The sequence below is a fragment of the Lissotriton helveticus genome, chromosome 6 (assembly GCF_964261635.1).
Source record: "Lissotriton helveticus chromosome 6, aLisHel1.1, whole genome shotgun sequence".
Classification (NCBI taxonomy): domain Eukaryota; kingdom Metazoa; phylum Chordata; class Amphibia; order Caudata; family Salamandridae; genus Lissotriton; species Lissotriton helveticus.
The window spans coordinates 667,722,795-667,741,630 of record NC_136067.1 but is presented as its reverse complement, the minus strand read 5'-3'; the positions used below and the strand labels follow the sequence as shown (position 1 = coordinate 667,741,630).

General features: G+C 44.8%; 1 protein-coding gene across 3 annotated transcripts in view; it reads left to right on the top strand.

The window, feature by feature from the left end:
* Nucleotides 1-18,836, top strand: part of IBTK (inhibitor of Bruton tyrosine kinase) — an 876,521-nt gene that overhangs the window by 286,860 nt on the left and 570,825 nt on the right. For all 3 annotated transcript variants that reach the window (XM_078648126.1, XM_078648125.1, XM_078648127.1), the window contains one exon: nt 6,097-6,271. In XM_078648126.1, the coding sequence (XP_078504252.1) occupies nt 6,097-6,271 (175 nt within the window). The remainder of the gene's footprint in view (nt 1-6,096; nt 6,272-18,836) is intronic.

Here is an 18,836-nt window from a genome sequence, read left to right as displayed (position 1 = left end):
CCATAGCGCAGCATTTTTTCCCACCAGTAGAACCTCTGTTTTGTTTGCATTTAATTGCAGACAGTTATTGGCCATCCACTGAGCCACCGCCGTCATCCCGTCTCTGAATCTAGTAGCCGTTGTAGATGCCCCTCAGCTAAGGTGAGAACAAGCTGCGTGTCGTCAGCATAGGAGACCATCGTAAGGCCCCACTGTTTAACGACAGCAGCTAGAGGCTGGACATATAGATTAAACAGCGACGGGCTCAATGCTGAGCACTGTGGGACTCCCTGTCCGATGGAGTGGGACTGGGAGAGGAACGGGGGGGCAGACACACGGAAAGATCTCTCTGTCAAGAATGACCTAAACCATTCTAGGGCTGTTCCGGTAACCCCTGCTACATCTTATCGGTGGAGAAGGATGCCATGTGACACCGTATCGAAGGCAGCGCTAAGATCTAACAGAATGCGCTGCACTTTGACCGGCATCAAGGATTGACCGAAGATGTTCAGTGGTAGCTAGCAGAGCCGTTTCTGTACTATGGCCCGGTCGAAATCCATTCTGCGATGGGTCCAGAATATCATTGGAGCTCAGAAATTGAGATAAGACGTTATTAACATGGGCTTCTGCAATCTTAGCCACCCAAGGAACATGGTTAACAATAGACTTGGAACCAGACTTGGTACAAGCCATCCCCCAATGGTATCAGATTCTGCGGAAGGACCGCACACACGGGAAGGGAGGTGGTTTGGCAATTATTTGCAAAGACCATTTTACCTGCCGCTGCTCTTCTGACCCAATTCCAGACTGCGAAAGTCTGTCCTTCTCTATTGAATTTTCCCCTAACAGCAGCTTTTCTGGGACACTTATTTACCGCCCACCCGGAACTCTAAAACAATACCACAAAGCTTTACCTCACACAGTTGCTGACTTAGCCACCAGCCCAGCCAATTATACTCTATTGGGGGACCTTAATATTCACTTCGATGATAACACAGATCATCTCGCATCGGAACTGACCGCCAGTCTTTCCGCTCTGCAATTAAAACAATGTGCTCTCTCCCCCACCCACTCCGAAGGCCACCTTTTTGATCCCGTCTTCAGTAACTGCACAAATCTCACAGTGGGCCCCCCTCCTCACTCCCCTGAACCGATCACTTCCTCATTCCCCTCATCTGGGTCACCCATACCTCACCTCTCTCAAACACAACCTCACGGAAATCAAGTAACTGGTCAAAACTCCCTCTGGAGGAATGGATAACAGTCTTAGAATCCACTAAACCTTTGAAAATTCAGGACCCCACCCTAGCAAATCAAAGTTATAATAACTGGATTTCAAACTCACTGGACTCCAGACTCCCTATATGCTGTACTAAAACCAAACGACAGTCAAAAACGGTCCCATGGTACTCTCCCGAACTGCGGGAAAGGAAACGCCAGTGTAAAAAACTGGAAAGGAAGTGGGGCCTAGACTACTCCCCTTCAAATAAAGCCATCTATAGGGAGGCAATAAGGTCCTACAAAAATTCGATCAAAACCACATAACCCTCACTAAACTCCCTCATAATGTCCCCTCGACTCTCAATACACAAAATCATTGCAACGACCTGGCGGAATTCTTTTCTCAAAAAATCCAAAAGATCTACACCTCCTTTTCCCCACTCAAACTCATCCCGACTATACATCCACTTGCCTACAGGAACAAGGGCGGCATCCCCCTAACACTCTGGAGTACCTCCCACCTCTGGACTCAGAGACGCTTAACCTCATTATGCAACACCTAAAGTCTGGCTCCCCATGTGACCCAGCACCTCCACGTACTTTGTTGTCTGCCACTCACAGCATCCTCCCCCTCATTCTGGATGTGCTCAATGCCTCTCTCTCTACAAGCATTGTCCCAACACCCTGGAAACAGGCAATGGTTAGAGCACTCATTAAAAAACCAAATCTGGACCCTAACAACCCCAGTAATTATCGCCCTATTTCTCTGCTTCCTTGGATGATTAAAATCTTGGAGAAACACATCAATAAGGTTTTGACTAAGTTCCTCGAGACTAATCATCTACTCGACTCCTCCCAGACGGGCTTCCGCCCAAAACACGGGACGGAGACCGCGCTGGTTGCTGTAACAGAAGAAGCAGGGGATCAGGGATCTTGGATCAGGGAGGATCAGTGGCAGTCACCCTCCTTGATCTAAGCGCCACCTTTGACACGGTGAACCACAGAATTACTACTACATCTGCTCCTTAGTCTGGGAGTCTCAGGGAAAGCAATTGCTTGGATTCAATCCTTCCTGTATAACTGGTCATTTCAAGTCTTCGAGGGTGATACCATCTCCCCCAGCAAACCCCTGAGCTGTGGAGTACCGCAGGGTTCCTCTTTGAGCCCAACTTTATTTAATGTGTACATGAGCCCACTAGCTGAGATAGGCTGTCCATTCGTAATAAAGATCATAACATACGCCGACGACACTCAGCTAGTGGTATCTCTCAACCAGCTCGATTCACATAATACGCAGGTCAACCTAAAGGGCTGCTTAGAAGCAGTCAACAGCTGGATGACTTTGTCCTGCCTGAAACTGAATGGAGACAAAACGGAGCTGATGCTCCTCGGCAGTTCTCCTATCTCCTCAATCAATTCAATCTGGCCTGCTTGCTTTGGCCCATCCCCTACACCGAAGGACACAATAAAAAGCCTCGGCATCTGGCTGGACAAATCCCTCCGCTTTAACTGTCAGGCGACCAAACTGTCAGCCACTTGCTTTGGGATCCTCAGGCTTATCCGGCAGATTCTCTCCCTGCTGCCCTTCGAGGCAAGACAGATTGTAATTCAAGGCTTAATCTAGTCCCACCTGGATTTTGGTAATGCCCTCTACTTAGGAGCCCCAGAAAAAACCCTACAAAAGCTGCAAATAATTCAAAACTGTGCAGCACGCACTCTGCTGCAGCTTCCCAGCCGTCTCTCAGTTAAACCCGGCCTCAGAAGTCTCCATTGGCTTCCGGTTAGAGAGAGAATTAACTTTAAGACCCTTTGCATTTCCCACCAAGCATTTTGGAAAACAGGTGCTGCTATTAACCACTCCCTGATTACCCGTTACCATCCTACCAAACCGCTCCGTTCCGCTCAGTCCTTTCTTGCTACAGTTCCTAGGATCAAAAGATGCGGGGGTCAATCTTTTTCCTACAACGCGGCTAAACTGTGGAATTCTCTTCCTCTTCATTTGAGATCTCAGCCCAACCTACTCCTATTCCGCAAACACCTAAAGACTTTCCTTTTCACAAAAGTATAATAAATTCCTGTTAACAGTCTGACCCCGAAGGAACAGCTCTTCTAGCGCTAGGACGCCTCAGGGCAGCTCCCGCGCTCTATAAATCTTCTTTTCATTTCATTTCATTTCAAGGGAGAAGAGATATGGGTCTGAAATTCTCGGGTTTTAAAGGGTCTAGTTTGGGCTTCTTAATGATAGGAGACACCCATGCCTGTTTCCAGGCACCGGGAACGGTAGCCGTGGAGAAGGAAGAGTTAGGTATCTGACACAGCGGCTGCCGAAAAATCGGGAGCGACTCAATGAATTGGGAAGGTCTCAGAGGATCAGAGGGTGAGCCAGATTTAATTCTACCACTCAGTCTGGTAAATTCATCCTCTGAGATCTCCGGGATTGCCGATAAAGTAGGACAAGTCTCACCTCTAGTGGACGAGAGGATGGATTCAGAAGACGTGTGTGGAAAAGATTGATAGATCTTTTGGAATTTTTTCCACAAAGAAGGTCGCAAGCTCTTCACATTGCTGTGTGGATACTATACTAGGCATAGCCCCTTTTTTGACTCCTGAGATCTTTAAAGATTTTTAAAATGCATTTCTTTGGATTGGCACTTGACTTTATTTCCTTAGCATAGAAGGCCGCGCGAGCGGAGCAGATAGATTTATGATAGAGCTTGATTTTAGAGAGATAAATTATTTTTTTCTCACACATATAGTCCCTTCTCCAATCCGGCTCCGCTTTCTTACAAGCTTTCCTGAGAGTTCTCAGCGAGTCAGTATACCAGGGACTGGAGTTGGATGTGCGCCCCTTGATCCATTTTGCAGGAATAAAGCTATCCAGGCCCTTTAAGATCCAGTCGCAAATCGCCCTGTAGGCCACCTTGGGATCCGCCATGTCTCCCAGGGGGTTAGACATAAGGAAGGCATGAAGGTCTTCTAATCTGAGTTTATGCCATGGACGTCTAAAGACCGGGTTGTCTGTATCTAATTGATAAGCTTCTATGACCGGTAATGACATTTCTATCAAGGAATGATCGGTCCATGCCATGGGTTTGGGCGTTTCGATCTTCAAGGGTTGTATGTTAGAAAAAACGGGGTCTAGTAGATGCTCGGCGATGTGCGTGGGGTCAGATACTAGTTGCTCCAGCTGTAGAGGTGTGGTTCCTTTTGCACGGCACTTGATGGTTGGATTAAGGGCAGTGAAGTAAAGGCTTAACAGAGGCATTACAATTTGTTTGTAAAGGAGCACATGTCCAGTCTGTGTTTGAACATGCAGATCTGTGTCAACACTTGATTGATAGTAAGGTCCCTGACAATAGTAATCTTGCGAAGGATGCAGTATGCTGTGTCAGCACCAGTGATAGAGGTAGCAAGCAACAAATGGTTAAAAAAAGAAAATGGCAACTTTCTAAAAATGGCATTTTCAAAATTGTGACTTAAAATAAGACTTTACCTTTTAAAGAGCACTTAAAATTACAATTATCTAGACACCAAACTCTACATTCCCACTTGTTCCCAATTGAAAGTTGGCACCTATTTAATGTAATAAGGTAACCCAATGTTTTCTTACGGGAGAGGTATGCCTTGCTGTAGTGAAAAAAGAATTTAAGAGCTTTTCACTACCAGGAAATGTAAAACTTAAAAGTACATAACCAACTTTCTATAATTACCCTGCACCGTGTCCTATGGGTTGTTTAGGGCCTACATCAGGGGTGACCTATAAGTATCACAAAGGACAGTTTATTTTACCAGGTTGATATAGTTAAAAACTGCACTCACTGGCTGCAACTGCAGGCATGAGATGTTTAAAAGGATACTTAAGTGGGTGGCATACCCAGTGCTGCAGGCCCTCTATATGGCTGGGTCCAAACTGGGTTTGCCTGGTGAGCAAAAAAATGATGGACTGAACCCACCCAGATATGTAACTGAGGGTGAATGTTTGATTTTTTTTCTGCATTCCGTCCATCTTCTGTTTTTTTAAAACTTTTGCAGGCCTACCAGTAACATTTAATTTCAAGCCCTGCATACATGCAAGTACCACTAGGGCCTTACAAGTAAATTAAATGTGCCAGTTGTATGTAAGCCAATTTTCTCATGTGTGAAGGCAAAAGCACAAGTACTTTAGTACTGGTTAGCTGTGGCAAAGTGTACACAGTCCTAAAAGTCAGCAAAAAATGGGTTCAGAGAATAGGCGGGTGAAGGTAAAAAGTTTGGGGATGACCCTGCAGAGAGAGTTTGGTCCAACACATCCCAAGTCAAATGGGTATGCTTAGATATGGATCATGTGCTTGCTATGTCATTGAACTCAGGCTGCACCTCACTGATGAGACCCAACACGACTAAAACCTACAAAGGGTTGCTTTTGATACTGGTCACAGTGTGTGTGTGTCATGGCAATTAAGACTGGTCTGTCCATGCTGAAGCAAGATATCGTCTAATTTGGGTAATGTTGGTCCATGTCTGAAGTGGCGCAGTGAGGGAAAAAACCAATGGATTTGAAAGTTATACAAACTAGTTAGCAGTGACTGAGATCCATTGAAGCATTGCATCCCTCACCTTTCCTATTTTCTCAGGTTGTGATGTGGTAGAAGTTAGTTATTTAAGGATGGGTATAAAGCCAGACTATTTCAATCATGACCCAGTTGTTAATGGGCAAAGCCATTCACCAAATGAATATTGAAGCTCTTCCGTAAAAAGTAGGACGCGATTGTGTTACCAGTTGGGTATTGTGCATTCATGGTGAAGTAAATGGTTTACCTGTAGATTGAAAAATGAAACCAATACTTTTCTTCCTGTAACTTTAGAAAATCTGCATTGCGCTTAATCTCTGACATCTACTGTTTTTCATTTTGTCAGATGTCACACCAACCCCACAGAATTCATTATGTGATTCATTTGGACACTGCGATGTAAACACTATGTATGAAAGAATTAGACTCGAGAGGCTGTCTTATGTCCACAGAGCAGTTAGTGTAACCACAGATCCTAATGGATGTAACTTTGCTGTTTTGCAGTCGGATCCTAAAACAAAGTAAGTAGGATATTATCAAATTAAAGTGAAGAATAACTACCATTCCATATTCAGGTTACTATTTTTGTATTTTCAGTGTGGTGAATTGACTTGTATCCGTGACCGCTATCCAATGATAATCAAAATATCAAGCAATGTATGCATCTACAATCCTAGATTACATTACCAGTCCTTAAAATAAACAAAATGATCATGAACGTTTTTTAAAGTTCCATTCTCACCTGACTTTGTGAATCGCTTTTTGCTTTGCAGTTAACCTTTACATTGTCAACTTTTAATAAGTCACTTTGTGAGATTTGCCATTTAGATTTGGTTTAGATTTGCTTGCGGAATTTATTTGCCAGATCCATTAAGTAATATGTAATAAGAACAAGAGACCCAGACCTGTTTTGTGGAATTTATGTATTTGGGATTGTTTGAATGCTGAATGTTCCAAAGTATTTTTTGTTTTAATAGAAACGTCTTATTGGCATTGCACAGGTTAACATCGAACCATTTTCCTTGTATGAAAGAAAAAATTATAAAAACAGTGTCATTAATGACTCATGTATTTGGAACAAGTTCAACATGGTAATTGCCCACACTTATAAAAGGTCACCCTGATGACATCTAAGCCGATAATCCATATGCTCTCACCACATTCTAAATGTTATAATATTTTCAAGGACATCAGCCCAGGGGTTAGACTAACACATTTTAGTGTTGCTGTCCGCATCACTGCACTAAAGTACATTAGTCACGCATTTACATCTACCCAAACTGAATGTGTAATGAAGCGCAGCACATAATTTAACAAGAAAATCGCTGCTGCTCCGTGCCCCAGGCAATTTATTTAGCTGCGTCAGAGCTCGCAGCTAACGTCCTTAGGGGATTCGCTGAATCGTTGCTGTGGTGCATTGAACGGTGTTTTCGAAACAGCCGGCGTACGGTTGAATAAAACCAAATCTGCCTTGTTCAGGACCGCCCTCCGCCTTTGGGACAAGTAGATCTGGCGTATCTCGCCTGGAGGCGGTGATAGAATCAGTTCTGCACGCGTCAGACCAAGCACATGTGGATTTGTCGCTGCTTTCTTCTCTTTTCCGACACAGCACACACTCCTGTTGATTTCCAGACAGCAGTTTCAGGCTGGATTCACTTAATTTTTTTTACCCCTGCTCCTGCCCCTGACAGGACGAATGGTGCTGCAGTCCTGCCAAGCGTCACGCAGCAGGTGTGACGCTCACGCATTTCAGTGCAGTGATCCGCATCACCGCACTGAAATGCATTGTCACGCATTTTCCACCTGTGCCAGGGCGCTCCTGTGCCCGGGCTCTCAGCCTCTCTCTGCTCTTCTGAGAGAGGTACTGTTCAGCCCGAGTGCCTAAACAGTTAATCAGACTGCAGCTCTCAGCTCTGTAGTGGCTGAGAGCGGCGCGCTACAATACATCAGTCTCTGCCAGCCGGCCGCGGTAGTGCCCTCACGTCCGAAGGAACTCTCACGTCCGGGTAGTGCCCCGTGATAGCTACTACCGAGGAGACAGCTGGGACCCGGAGTCAGGTTGTTGACACAAGGTGGCGCCATGATGGGTCATGACATGATGTCCTGTTGCCACAAGGCAGGCCGCAATCATGGCTCTGCGGCCTCTGTCTGACACCAATGCTGCTGCTTGCACCAGCCACACCTCCTGTGCTGTGTTGGCTAAATACGTATAACGCCGGCCGCCGGCAAATTATTATTTTCCGATCCACTGCCGAATGAGAGCTAATGCAGTGGGCAGGTCGCCACGGACCGTCACTGTTGCAGCGGCCACCATGACTAAAGGTAAATATCTGTAATATACCTCTTGACAGCATTTGTGCTGTTTATTATACATTATATTCTGTGGTTATCTTCCTTGTTATTGCATCTCAGAGGCATTAAATAATGCGGACCCGTCAGTGTGTCCGGTTTATAACCCTGAAGGCAATTTATTGAAGCTCTGCCCGCCGCTCCCCAGATTAGGTGATATATTGATTTCCCCACATTTCATCAACTAGGACTAATACCTAGTAACTAGAAAGAGCTTTAAAACCTCGCATGCTCTTGAATCCGGAGCTCCCAGGCCGCAGGTTTATATAACCCTGTTGTCATAAAATAATTCCAGTAGGTCATGTAAGTAACAATTAACGTCATCACCTAAATATGATGAAGTAAAGGTGAATTCCTAGACAGTTAGCAAACTGGCTTTACTTTCAGTTTGAATACAGTTCTTCGAGGATCCTGCAGCTCCCGCCATGTTCGTTCCCATCTCTTAGGGGACTCTTTGAAACTCTCGTGGCGTGTTTTCTTGGTGCAGACAATCTGCTGGCTGTCCAGACAAGTGCTGGATGAGTGATTGCAGACAGTGGTCAGAGCGGGGAGAGCCATGTGATGAAACCTTACATTCCCAGCCCAACGGGCACCTTGATATCACTGGCCCGATTGATGTTTTTAATAAACACCATATTATATCTGTCAGATGTCAGGCTAGGCGAGCAGTAACTCTTCCACTCAAGCTCACTTGCACTAATGCAAGCTCCAGCACCTCTGGACAGCCAGACATACTGTCCCAAGTTAGGAGGGGAGAACTGTGACTGGTCGTCTGCACCTTGTGATGCTCTTGAAGTGCCTGCTGCTGACGCGTCACCATCCTGACTAGCTTTGCCGCATCATGGTGCGTTTAAGGTAAACTATGATGTCAGTGCTTTAGTTCCTCTGTATATTTCACGTTTTCCTTAATCTTGCATTCCTTAAGATTATTAGCTACTACCAGTTTGTGCTTTTCTAATTTTGTTCACGTAATTTTGTATGCTTGTATAGTGAGTGCAATTTGAACTATTCACCTCCAGCTGCTTTATAACGAGCCACAATCAATAGCTTTTAGGTTTGAAGATGAAGGCAGTGAAAATTCCTCCTAGTGCATGCCAGTGGGTTAAAAAATAGGGTTCGCCATACATGACCATCCAATCTTGGCCTATTTACAGAGTGCACAAACAAACAGTCATGTATTCCAGTTTCAACTGTGATTCTGTGTGAAGGAGAGGCACAGATGTCAAAATATTGACATGGCAACAGTGAAAGGAAACTTCAGCGCTTATCGATGAGTGGGTCTGTTGTGTGTTTTCGGCAGTGAAGTGAAGGAGCTGCGAGGAAGTGCATTCAAGAGTGAGTGAAAAGAGGGCACGAAGAGGAAAGTGGCAAGGTGTGAAATATGCAGTTGTGGAGAAAAAAGTATGCAAAGGTCACACATGAGTGACATAGGTTGAACTTAACTGGAGTGATTGAGACATTCAGTAGACCACTATCATCTCTACATGCCTCCGCTGTTTAATTCAGAACCTCACTGTTTCATAATTGAAACATTCTCTTTACTCATTTATTTTAAACTGCTAACAACCATTGACCAAGCCAGTAGTCCTGGATGGTTTTAGAAATATGTCAGTTGTCAAGCTCAGAGAGGAACCAAAATACTTATCGGACGGCACGCTGTGAAAATCACAGAAATTATGTGTGTAAGCCAAACACTTAATTACATAAGCCATGCATGCTCCATTTAGAGGCTCCCAATTGTTTAATCTCACTTAAAGCCTTGATGTCAAGATCTTCAATTTCTAGTGTTTTGCAGCAGTTTTCAGATTTTCTTAAGAGTTTCCTGTTGCTCAAATATGTGTAATTTCTGATATTTATATGTTTACCTCGTCTTCCCTGCTTGATTTTGCGCACGAAAAACTGTCACTCATATTCGTTTAATGTCCCTCATAATTACACAGATATTATGAAAATGTCACACATAAGCAATCCGAAAGCTTGGCAGCTATGGTGCTGTTCGCAACTCAGGTTGTTTAGAGAGGGCTTTGTTGCCACCTAAAACCATGGGCTCACTGCTGCGCTCTCTGGCCCACCTGCTGCAGCAGCCCCTGAACATCCGGTTTCAACAGCCCTTCAGGCCTCTCTCTCTTTCTGTTGGGCTGGTGCAGGTTGATACACGTGCAGTCATATCTTGGACCTTCCGGTTTTCCAGCCCTGGCGGAAGTTCGGCAGCCGCCTCACATGTAAGACAGACACAGTGACAGCCACTGAAAGGCTCCGGTAGGTGAATGCTGCAGCAGCAAGACGTTTTAATTTTAGATTCCTGCCGCAGCCAGCCTCTGCCAGCAGGGACTGCTGCTCCACCGGAGCAATTAAATAAAAGTTCTGTGATCTCCTCAACATAGGCTACCCTCTCCTGCTCTTGGAGGACCACTGTGGTTGATCCAGTCGCAGTGGGAGCAGGTGCACAGTGCCTAAAGGCGCTGGTCATGGCTCTGAAGACAGCAAGCCATGCCACGCCCTCTAAACGTGACTTTAATCTACAGCTGTATATTAGATGCAATGCAGCACTGTACTGTTTGCAGAAAAGAGGGCCTGGATCATCTCCTATCACTGTGGCAGCATGATTTCTGCAGACTGGTAACTGACTTCTGTGTCCAGCACATCACAACACTGTCAGAGCACCTGTCTGCAGGGAGTGACATGGCAGACTGCAGCTACAGCTACCAGCCCAAGGCAGCAGACATTATTTACCCCGCACTGTCAGAAATCTCTGTATGCCATGTCGTCCCACCTTCCGTGTAGCCAGTTGTCAATGGGGAGTAGTTGTGTCTCCCAGTAATCGACCCATGTCTGCCATGGCCATGCCCCCATCATACGTTGCTCAAGTGCAAGTTCCAAAGGAAACCTTCGGGAACGCCCCCAGACCAACTTAATCTTTGCCCTATGGCCCGGACCACATCAAACAGGCTTCTGTTATGTTATGGGGATAATTGTGTAAGGCATGGAGGAGTCTTGGTAAGATGATTTTGTATTAGGCAACCCTTCCTATGTTGTTGAGAGGGAAATTAAGCTGGAAAAATCTTTCAAAAAGCTGTAGTACTTCAAGTCATTACTAGATGTCCTTCTTGAGTCAAAAGTAACTACTTATATAGTCTTTCAGAAAGCTACAGTACCACAATGCTACTGTGTATAGAAAAGGGAAAGACAACAGAATTACTTCGTTTCCCACACACCAAAAGTCAAAATCACATGACAACCCACATGGAAAATGTTGAATAATCGGTGATGCCTGCCCCATTCCTGTAAGCATGAGTAAGGCTGTAGCAGAACACATTACCATGCTTGTAACTCACAATAGTGAATCTATTTTTAAAATATAGATATTTAATATTTTTTTTATATATATGTATATATGAAACGCAAATGTCTTCGGCGGAGGGAGCAGACCACAAGCTGGTGCAGGCGGCAGGAAGAGGACAATCCGGCAGATTATGTCCAAACAACAACAATAATTTACGCCCCACTCTTCCTGATTAGTTGCAAAAGCAGGTTTATTGATCCATTATATCTCGCACACCTACGTGTTTCGAACTTAACAGTTCCTGTTCACGGTAGCTTTGCAAGTCCCTCATTGATTTATATTTATTTATACTGAGACTCCACTGTTGCTGTTATGATGCATTGTGGGCTCTGTAGTTAACTTTTACAATTGTCTGTGGCATTTCCTGTCGTCACTACGCTTTTTCCTCCCCTTTGTCACTGATTTAATACCTGAGTGGTATAACAGCTGTAATGCATGTTACTACAGTAATTTGCATATTTTATACATGCTTTTGGCTGAATACTGTGAATGATACGGCTGAGTGCCTATAATCCATAGTTTAACCGGATTATATTTGGTTGCTATGAGCCAAGTGCTCATTTCTGTGAATCTGGGTATGTACTTGGCGTGAATGCTTTCATGCATGTGCCACAGACACTAATAAGAATAATACAAATTAGTAAAATAATAATTCTAACTACTAGTAACATGTTACAATTGATTACACTGTTCCAATACCAATACTTTCAATAAATTCAAATTTCAGTTAAGTTATTTCCTCATATATCGAAAAGTCTGTATAAATTATAGTTTCCGAGTTCGCTGCCAAGTCCCAGACCCCGGTCTGTTTCTATCTTGATAAATATGCTTTAGAGTTTCTATGAATTAGTTCTTTTCATAAATGTACATGCATTTCCTCATCCCCGTTCAGACCTTTGGGGACCTTTGTTTTGAAACGAATGAGGAGTTTAGATTCTAGGCGTCTCAATTTTTTAAGCCTATTTCCTCCTCTTTCATGTTCCAATATCATGGCAATCCCAGAGTATTTGATGTTTTGCCATGTTTTATTTCTGTGGCTCATCATATGTTTCGCTATAGCATAAGATGTGTCCTTGTTCTGGATCGCCCTGATGTGTTCTAAGATCCTTTTTTTCAAGGCACACACTGTTGATCCGATATAACGTTTGCCACATTCACATTCCAACAAATAAACTACAAAGTGAGATTCACACGTAATCTTGGTAGTTATTTCAAAGGTATTTCCATTAGGATCTTTTAAGGATTTCAAATTTCTTCCGACTTTGCATGCTTTGCATGACATGCATTTTGTGAATCCTCTTTGGCGCTTTTCCAGCCAGGTCTCAGCTTTTTTCACAGTAAAATGACTGTTTACTAGTATATTCTGGATGGATGGTGCTTTCCTATATGTGATCAGTGGTTGATCCCCAATCATCCTTCCAATATCTGGATCTTTTTGAAGTACATTCCAGTATTTGGTAAGTGTTTTTTTGATTTGGAAGCTCTCTTTTGAGTAAGTTAAGATCAAACAGAGTATTTCCTCCTCATTCTGTTCATTTGGGTTTTTGGTCTTAACTATTAGAGTTTCTGCTCTTGTTTTCAATCTTGCTCTTTTTTCACCACGAATGATGTCGCCATGTTTGTAACCTCTCTTGGAGAACCGTGTCCTTGTTTCTTCAAATTTGCTCTCCATTTCATTCGTTTCTGAACAGTTTGTCTTCATTCGGAGAAATTCTCCGTATGGAATGCTTTTTTTTTAAGGATTCCGGATGAAAGCTGGACCCATGTAAGGTGCTGTTCGTTGAAGTTTTTTTCCGAAACACAGTCGTTTGAAGTTTATTGTTCTTTATGTACACTTTGGTATCCAAGAACTCTATTTCTTGGTCTTGAATGTTAAATGTGAATTGAAGACCCACATCATTTGCATTGAGGACTTCGATGTATTCCAGAAGTTTGGCCTTAGTACCTTTCCACAGCAGAAAAAGGTCATCAATGAACCTTAACCACAAAACTACGTGGGTGGTATATTGGTCGTTTTCCTCTCTCCAAGCCACGCATCTCTCCCACCATCCCATGGTGAGATTTGCATAGCTTGGAGAGAAGGAAACTCCCATCGCCATCCCCCGTTTCTGTGAATACATTTTGTTGTTGAACATGAACACGTTATTTGTTAGACTTGTTTCAATCATGCTCATGATCATTCTGGTATGTTGGACTTCACCAATAGGTCTTTGTTTCAAAAAATAAGATATTGCCTTTAGGCCTATGTTGTGGTCTATAGACATGTACAAAGAGACAACGTCAATTGTTACCAGTAGGTAGTCTGGTTGCCAGGCTGTGTCCATTAGGATTCTCAAAAAATCACCAGTGTCCTTTATAAACGAACTCAAAGTGGGTACAATTGGGGCCGAAAAGAAATCCACATATGATGCTATATTTTCAAATAAAGATCCACAACTTGATATTATTGGACGTGCTGGTGGTTTGTGTAATGTTTTGTGCACTTTTGGCAGAAAATATATGGTTGGAGTTATTGGATGGGTGACTGTTAAAAAGTTCTTCTCATCCTGGGATAATAATCCTTTATCATGCCATTCCTCAATTTGTTTGTGTATTTTATTTGTCATCTCTATCATTGGATTTTCTGAGATAATTGTGTAGTTGGCCTCATCATTTAATTGGCGGTTTGCTTCCTCTATATAGTCTTGTTTATCCTGAATCACAATATTCCCGCCTTTGTCGGCTGGCTTTATTTCAATGGTATTGTTTTCTTTTAAAGATTGTAGTGCCTGACGTTCCTTCCATGAAAGATTTTCCTTACTTTTGGTGTTTACATTTTTCATGGTGTCCAATTCTGCAACTACTAAAGCTTGGAACATATCTATGCGATTGCCAGGATAGAGGACAGGACAAAACTTAGACTTATTGTTGAATTTCGTTTTAGGATGGACATACGATTCAATGCCCATATCTGTTAGAAGTTGAGTATCCGTTATTTCAGTTTCCTCTACTTGGTGTATTAGTTCAAATGCAGTTCTCATGCCTGGTATTTCAGAAACAATCAGTGTCACTGGTTGCTCGTTTGGAATTGTAGATGTTTTGGTTACTTTATCCCTTGGATTTTTTTAGAAGAATTTTTTGAGCTTTAATTTCCTTATGTATTTATACATGTCAATTTTTGTTTCTACACAGTCCTGATGTCCTGTATATATATATCTACTAGCGTTTTTTTATCTGCCAATAATTTTGGTGCCGTTTGATGAATCCTCACGAAATTTTCAAAAGTAGTGGGGCGCTCCGGTCTTGAAAGTTTCGGGGTGATTCGTAAACCGGGGGTCGAGAAAGAAGGGGGCTCCCAAAACGCGTTCCATAGGAAACCTTAGGAAACTTTAGACAAACCTACAGCCCTAACTGCTGAACGGAATGACACCAAATTTGGCAAAAGGGTAGGTCTTGGTTCAGAAAGAGCCCTTTTTTTTAAATGGTGTAAATCCGTTCTGTAATTCCTGAGAAATTAGAAAAAGAAAAAGTTTTGATATCCAGGGCAGCGGTGGGTTTGGGACCCTCCCGACCACGAGCTTCATTCTAATTGCCTGACATCACTCCAAACCAGGAAGTGTTGGCAGCCATCTTGTGACTCAGTAGAACCAAGTCACAAGAAAACAGTTAAAAAAAGGTTAAAAAACAAGAAAAGGGGGCCAGAGTCGAAACATCCTGACCCCCTAGGCCTGATCCCCAGGGCCCCAAAAAGATTTTATTTTTAAAACGTCAGAATTTGCGCTGGGTACGCAAATCCTGATGATAAAATAAAAAAATAACTAAGCGCAGGCTTCACGCTTCGTTATTATTGACCCCCTGGGTAGGCCAGGTCCCGGGGGCATGTGTAAAAGTTATAGCCCCGGCGACCGCCATCTCCCTGGGGCTTATTAAATCTAATGCGGGAGGGCACACAGCCCCCCGCAGACCTGGGGACCGCCACCTCCCCAGGGCTTTTTAAATAAAAAAAGCGTGGGGGGGGTTCCACCCCCCCCATGCTGCCACTGAGACCACCAACTCCGCGGGGCACTCTGATTTCAAGTGCGGGGGTCCGTTACAGACCCCTGGGGACCACCACCTCCCCGGGGCTTTAAACTTTGGGAGGGGTGCAGCGCTGCCCCCCTCCTGGAGCCCTTGATGGCCCTGAGGACCGCCACCCCCTAGGGCCAGCTCCTGCAGTGTCCCGGGGTTCCCACCATGGGTCATTGCTGTTAGCTATGGCAGGGCGGGAGCCGCCCGGCTCCCGCCCTTACATAGCAAACTCTGGTTTGGATAACGGTGAATTAAGAAAAAGGAACCGGCAAGTCGCCGGAGGCCCCACAACCTCCCTGCTGCACTGTGCAAACGCTCCCCCTGGCGTGTTGTAAGTTGCATAATTAATTCCCCTTCAATCCTGAGGGTCCCGGGGGGCCAACTAGCCCACCAGGTACCTCCAGTAAGCGCCAAAGGACTGCGTTGCAAAGAGGTGGGCCGAGGCGTCCCCCTTTTTTACACCTCTCTGCAACGCAGCTCTGTGGCTGTTACCGGAGGTACCTGGTGGGCTAGTTGGCCCCCAGGGACCCTCAGGATTCAAGGGTACTTAATTCCCCAACTTACAAAGCGCCAAGAGGCACGTTTGCACAGTGGTGCACGGAGGGGGCGGGGCTTGATATGACAAGTGTGCAAACGACCCCCTGGTGCGTTGTAAATTGGGCGCTTACGTCCCCTTGAATACTGAGGGTCCCTAGGGGGTCAACTAGCCCACCAGGTACCTCCAGTAGGCACAGAGAGCTGCGTTTGAGAGAGGTGGTACGAGGCAGCACCCCTTCTTACACCACTATTCAAACGTGGCTTCTGATGCACTGCTGGTGGGGCGATAAGGTCCTCTCGTCTCCTGAGGACCTCAGGGCACAAGTGGACTTCATCGTTCGAGCAGCAGTGCGCCAGAAGCCACGTTTGCAGTGTGGTGTAAAAAGGGGCGTGGCCTAGGAACACCTCTCTGCAGCACAGCTCTGTGGCACTTACTGGAGGTACCTGGTGGGCTACTAGTCCACCAGGGACCTTCAGAATTCAATTGGAGTGAATAGGGATGTTATAGTTCGAAATTAGCATTTAAAAAAGCTTTGAAATTAACAGATAAAAAACATAGGTTTCAGGCTCATTATAGTTAGAAACTAGCATTTAAAAAACCTTAGAAATTCACTGAAAAAACCATAGGTTTCAGGGACGTTCTAGTTAGTTGAACATTTCACTCCTACAAAGCCATAAAAATTCTGCCGTTATCGTTAGTTCAGCTAACTATAACTCGTGCCCCCGCAATTCACTGCTGATGACGTCACATAATACATCATTCTTGACATGGTCAGTGGCATCACTGATGACATCATCCATGTGAAAATCTGATGCATCTCCTCACACTCTAATATAATCTTTGATACACCCACTGTAAAATACAGACTACCATTTTGAAAACCATTGACACACCAATATCAATTACTACATACGCTTTTGCTAATTGCTAGGTCTACACAAACATCCACTCATTCAGCCATATATTCACTCATACATGCAGTCACTCATTAATACAAGACTATCATATGCACTCATACACCTATAAAGACACTCACACGCCACCACTCATCCAGAGTTAATCACACACCTAGTCCGTCTTGCAAAGAAACAATCACACTTCCATTTTTCTGACCTACACAGTTATACAAACACCACATCACTTATTCAAACAGAAAGAAACGCATACTTACTCTCTTATACAATCACTAATACAAGTACACACAAAGATACGTTGATATTACTACAGTCCATGTCCACAAACATAAGAGCTATACAAAATATGGACCACACATATCCGTGGCTAGGCATTTTCCTGAAGTGCACACTCATGATGCAATTGAGTTATTACCTCAAAGATGCAATCCAAAGCAACAAGAGGAGTGGCGATTTTTTGTAAGCATTGAGAGAACTTGAAATGAAATGTCCTGAATCTCGATTCCTAAACACCATATTGCTCAAATGTTGATGAATTATACACATTTGTAATTCAGTTGAGCGTCATGTGCCCCATCTGTGAAAAATAGCCGATCTCTTCACTACCGGACTACATCCTGACTGGGGGGCATTGCACGACCTGTTGCGCTCCAGAGAGGTCTTGTTGCAGCATACGCTCCTGTGTCTCGCTCTCCCCCGCCGCCGCTCTGCCATAGCGGCCGCCGAGAGGGGGAGCGCTTACCGGCGTAGCTGTTCTGTCTGCCTGGCTGCCTACAACACCCAGCATCCCCTGCGGGGTCCCGGCGACGCCGCCAGCAGCGTCACTTGCCAGCGCCCGGAGGCGCTTAAAGAAGATCAGACCCTGCTGAGGAGCGGGGACTACATCCTGACTGGGGGGCATTGCACGACCTGTTGCGCTTTAGAGAGGTCTTGCTGCCGCATACGCTCCTGTGTCTCGCTCTCCCCCGCCGCCGCTCTGCCATAGCGGCCGCCAAGAGGGGGGAGCGCTTACCGGCGTAGCTGTTCTGTCTGCCTGGCTGCCTACAACACCCAGCATCCCCTGTGGGGTCCCGGCGCCGCCGCCAGCAGCGTCACTTGCCAGCGCCCGGAGGCGCTTAAAGAAGATCAGACCCTCCCGCGTCGCGGGACGCGCGCGGTTGACGACGGGCTGAGCCCGGGCAGAGGGCGGGCCGTCTGTGGCCGTCCGAGGACGACCGGGGACGGGACGGGCCACCAATCTTGGCTGCACGATAAGATACAATTTGGCCCATTGGGACGAAGGAGGAAAGAAGACTTAAAAGCCACACAAAATACCATGGCTACAAAACCTAAAACCCGTTCCACCAAAGGTAAACTAGATACACCCCTGAGATCAAAAAAGTCAGGGGTCGAGAATAGTATCCCTGCACTTCATAAAAGTACCCCTACTGCAATAGATCTAATGCTAAAAAAGGTGGCGGGTGAGATAGAACGCACAGAAAGACGTATATCCATGACATTAACTACTGTGCCGCTTTCACCCTCGCTGACTGGGGATGGGAATTGTACTTTGTTATCTATTAATGATACTCAGAATGATTCCATAAATGATGTCCCACGTGCCCAGATAGTAATAGAGGATGAACCACTGATGAAGGCAGGGGAAAATCATAATAACGAATAAGAGAAGCAGAAAAGGGGGATTGAAAAATCCACAAACACGAAATCTGAAGAAACCCGCAAGGAGTGGTAAACTAAGAGCAGGGGGGATGAGGTCTCTACACCAGAAACTAGTGGCCGTTGTATTCCGCCGGGATGGTTGAATGATATAATCCTAGACCTGCAAAAGCATCTAGAAACCTTTATAATTAGCCAAATCAAACCACTGATCAGTAGACTGGATAAAATAGCACATG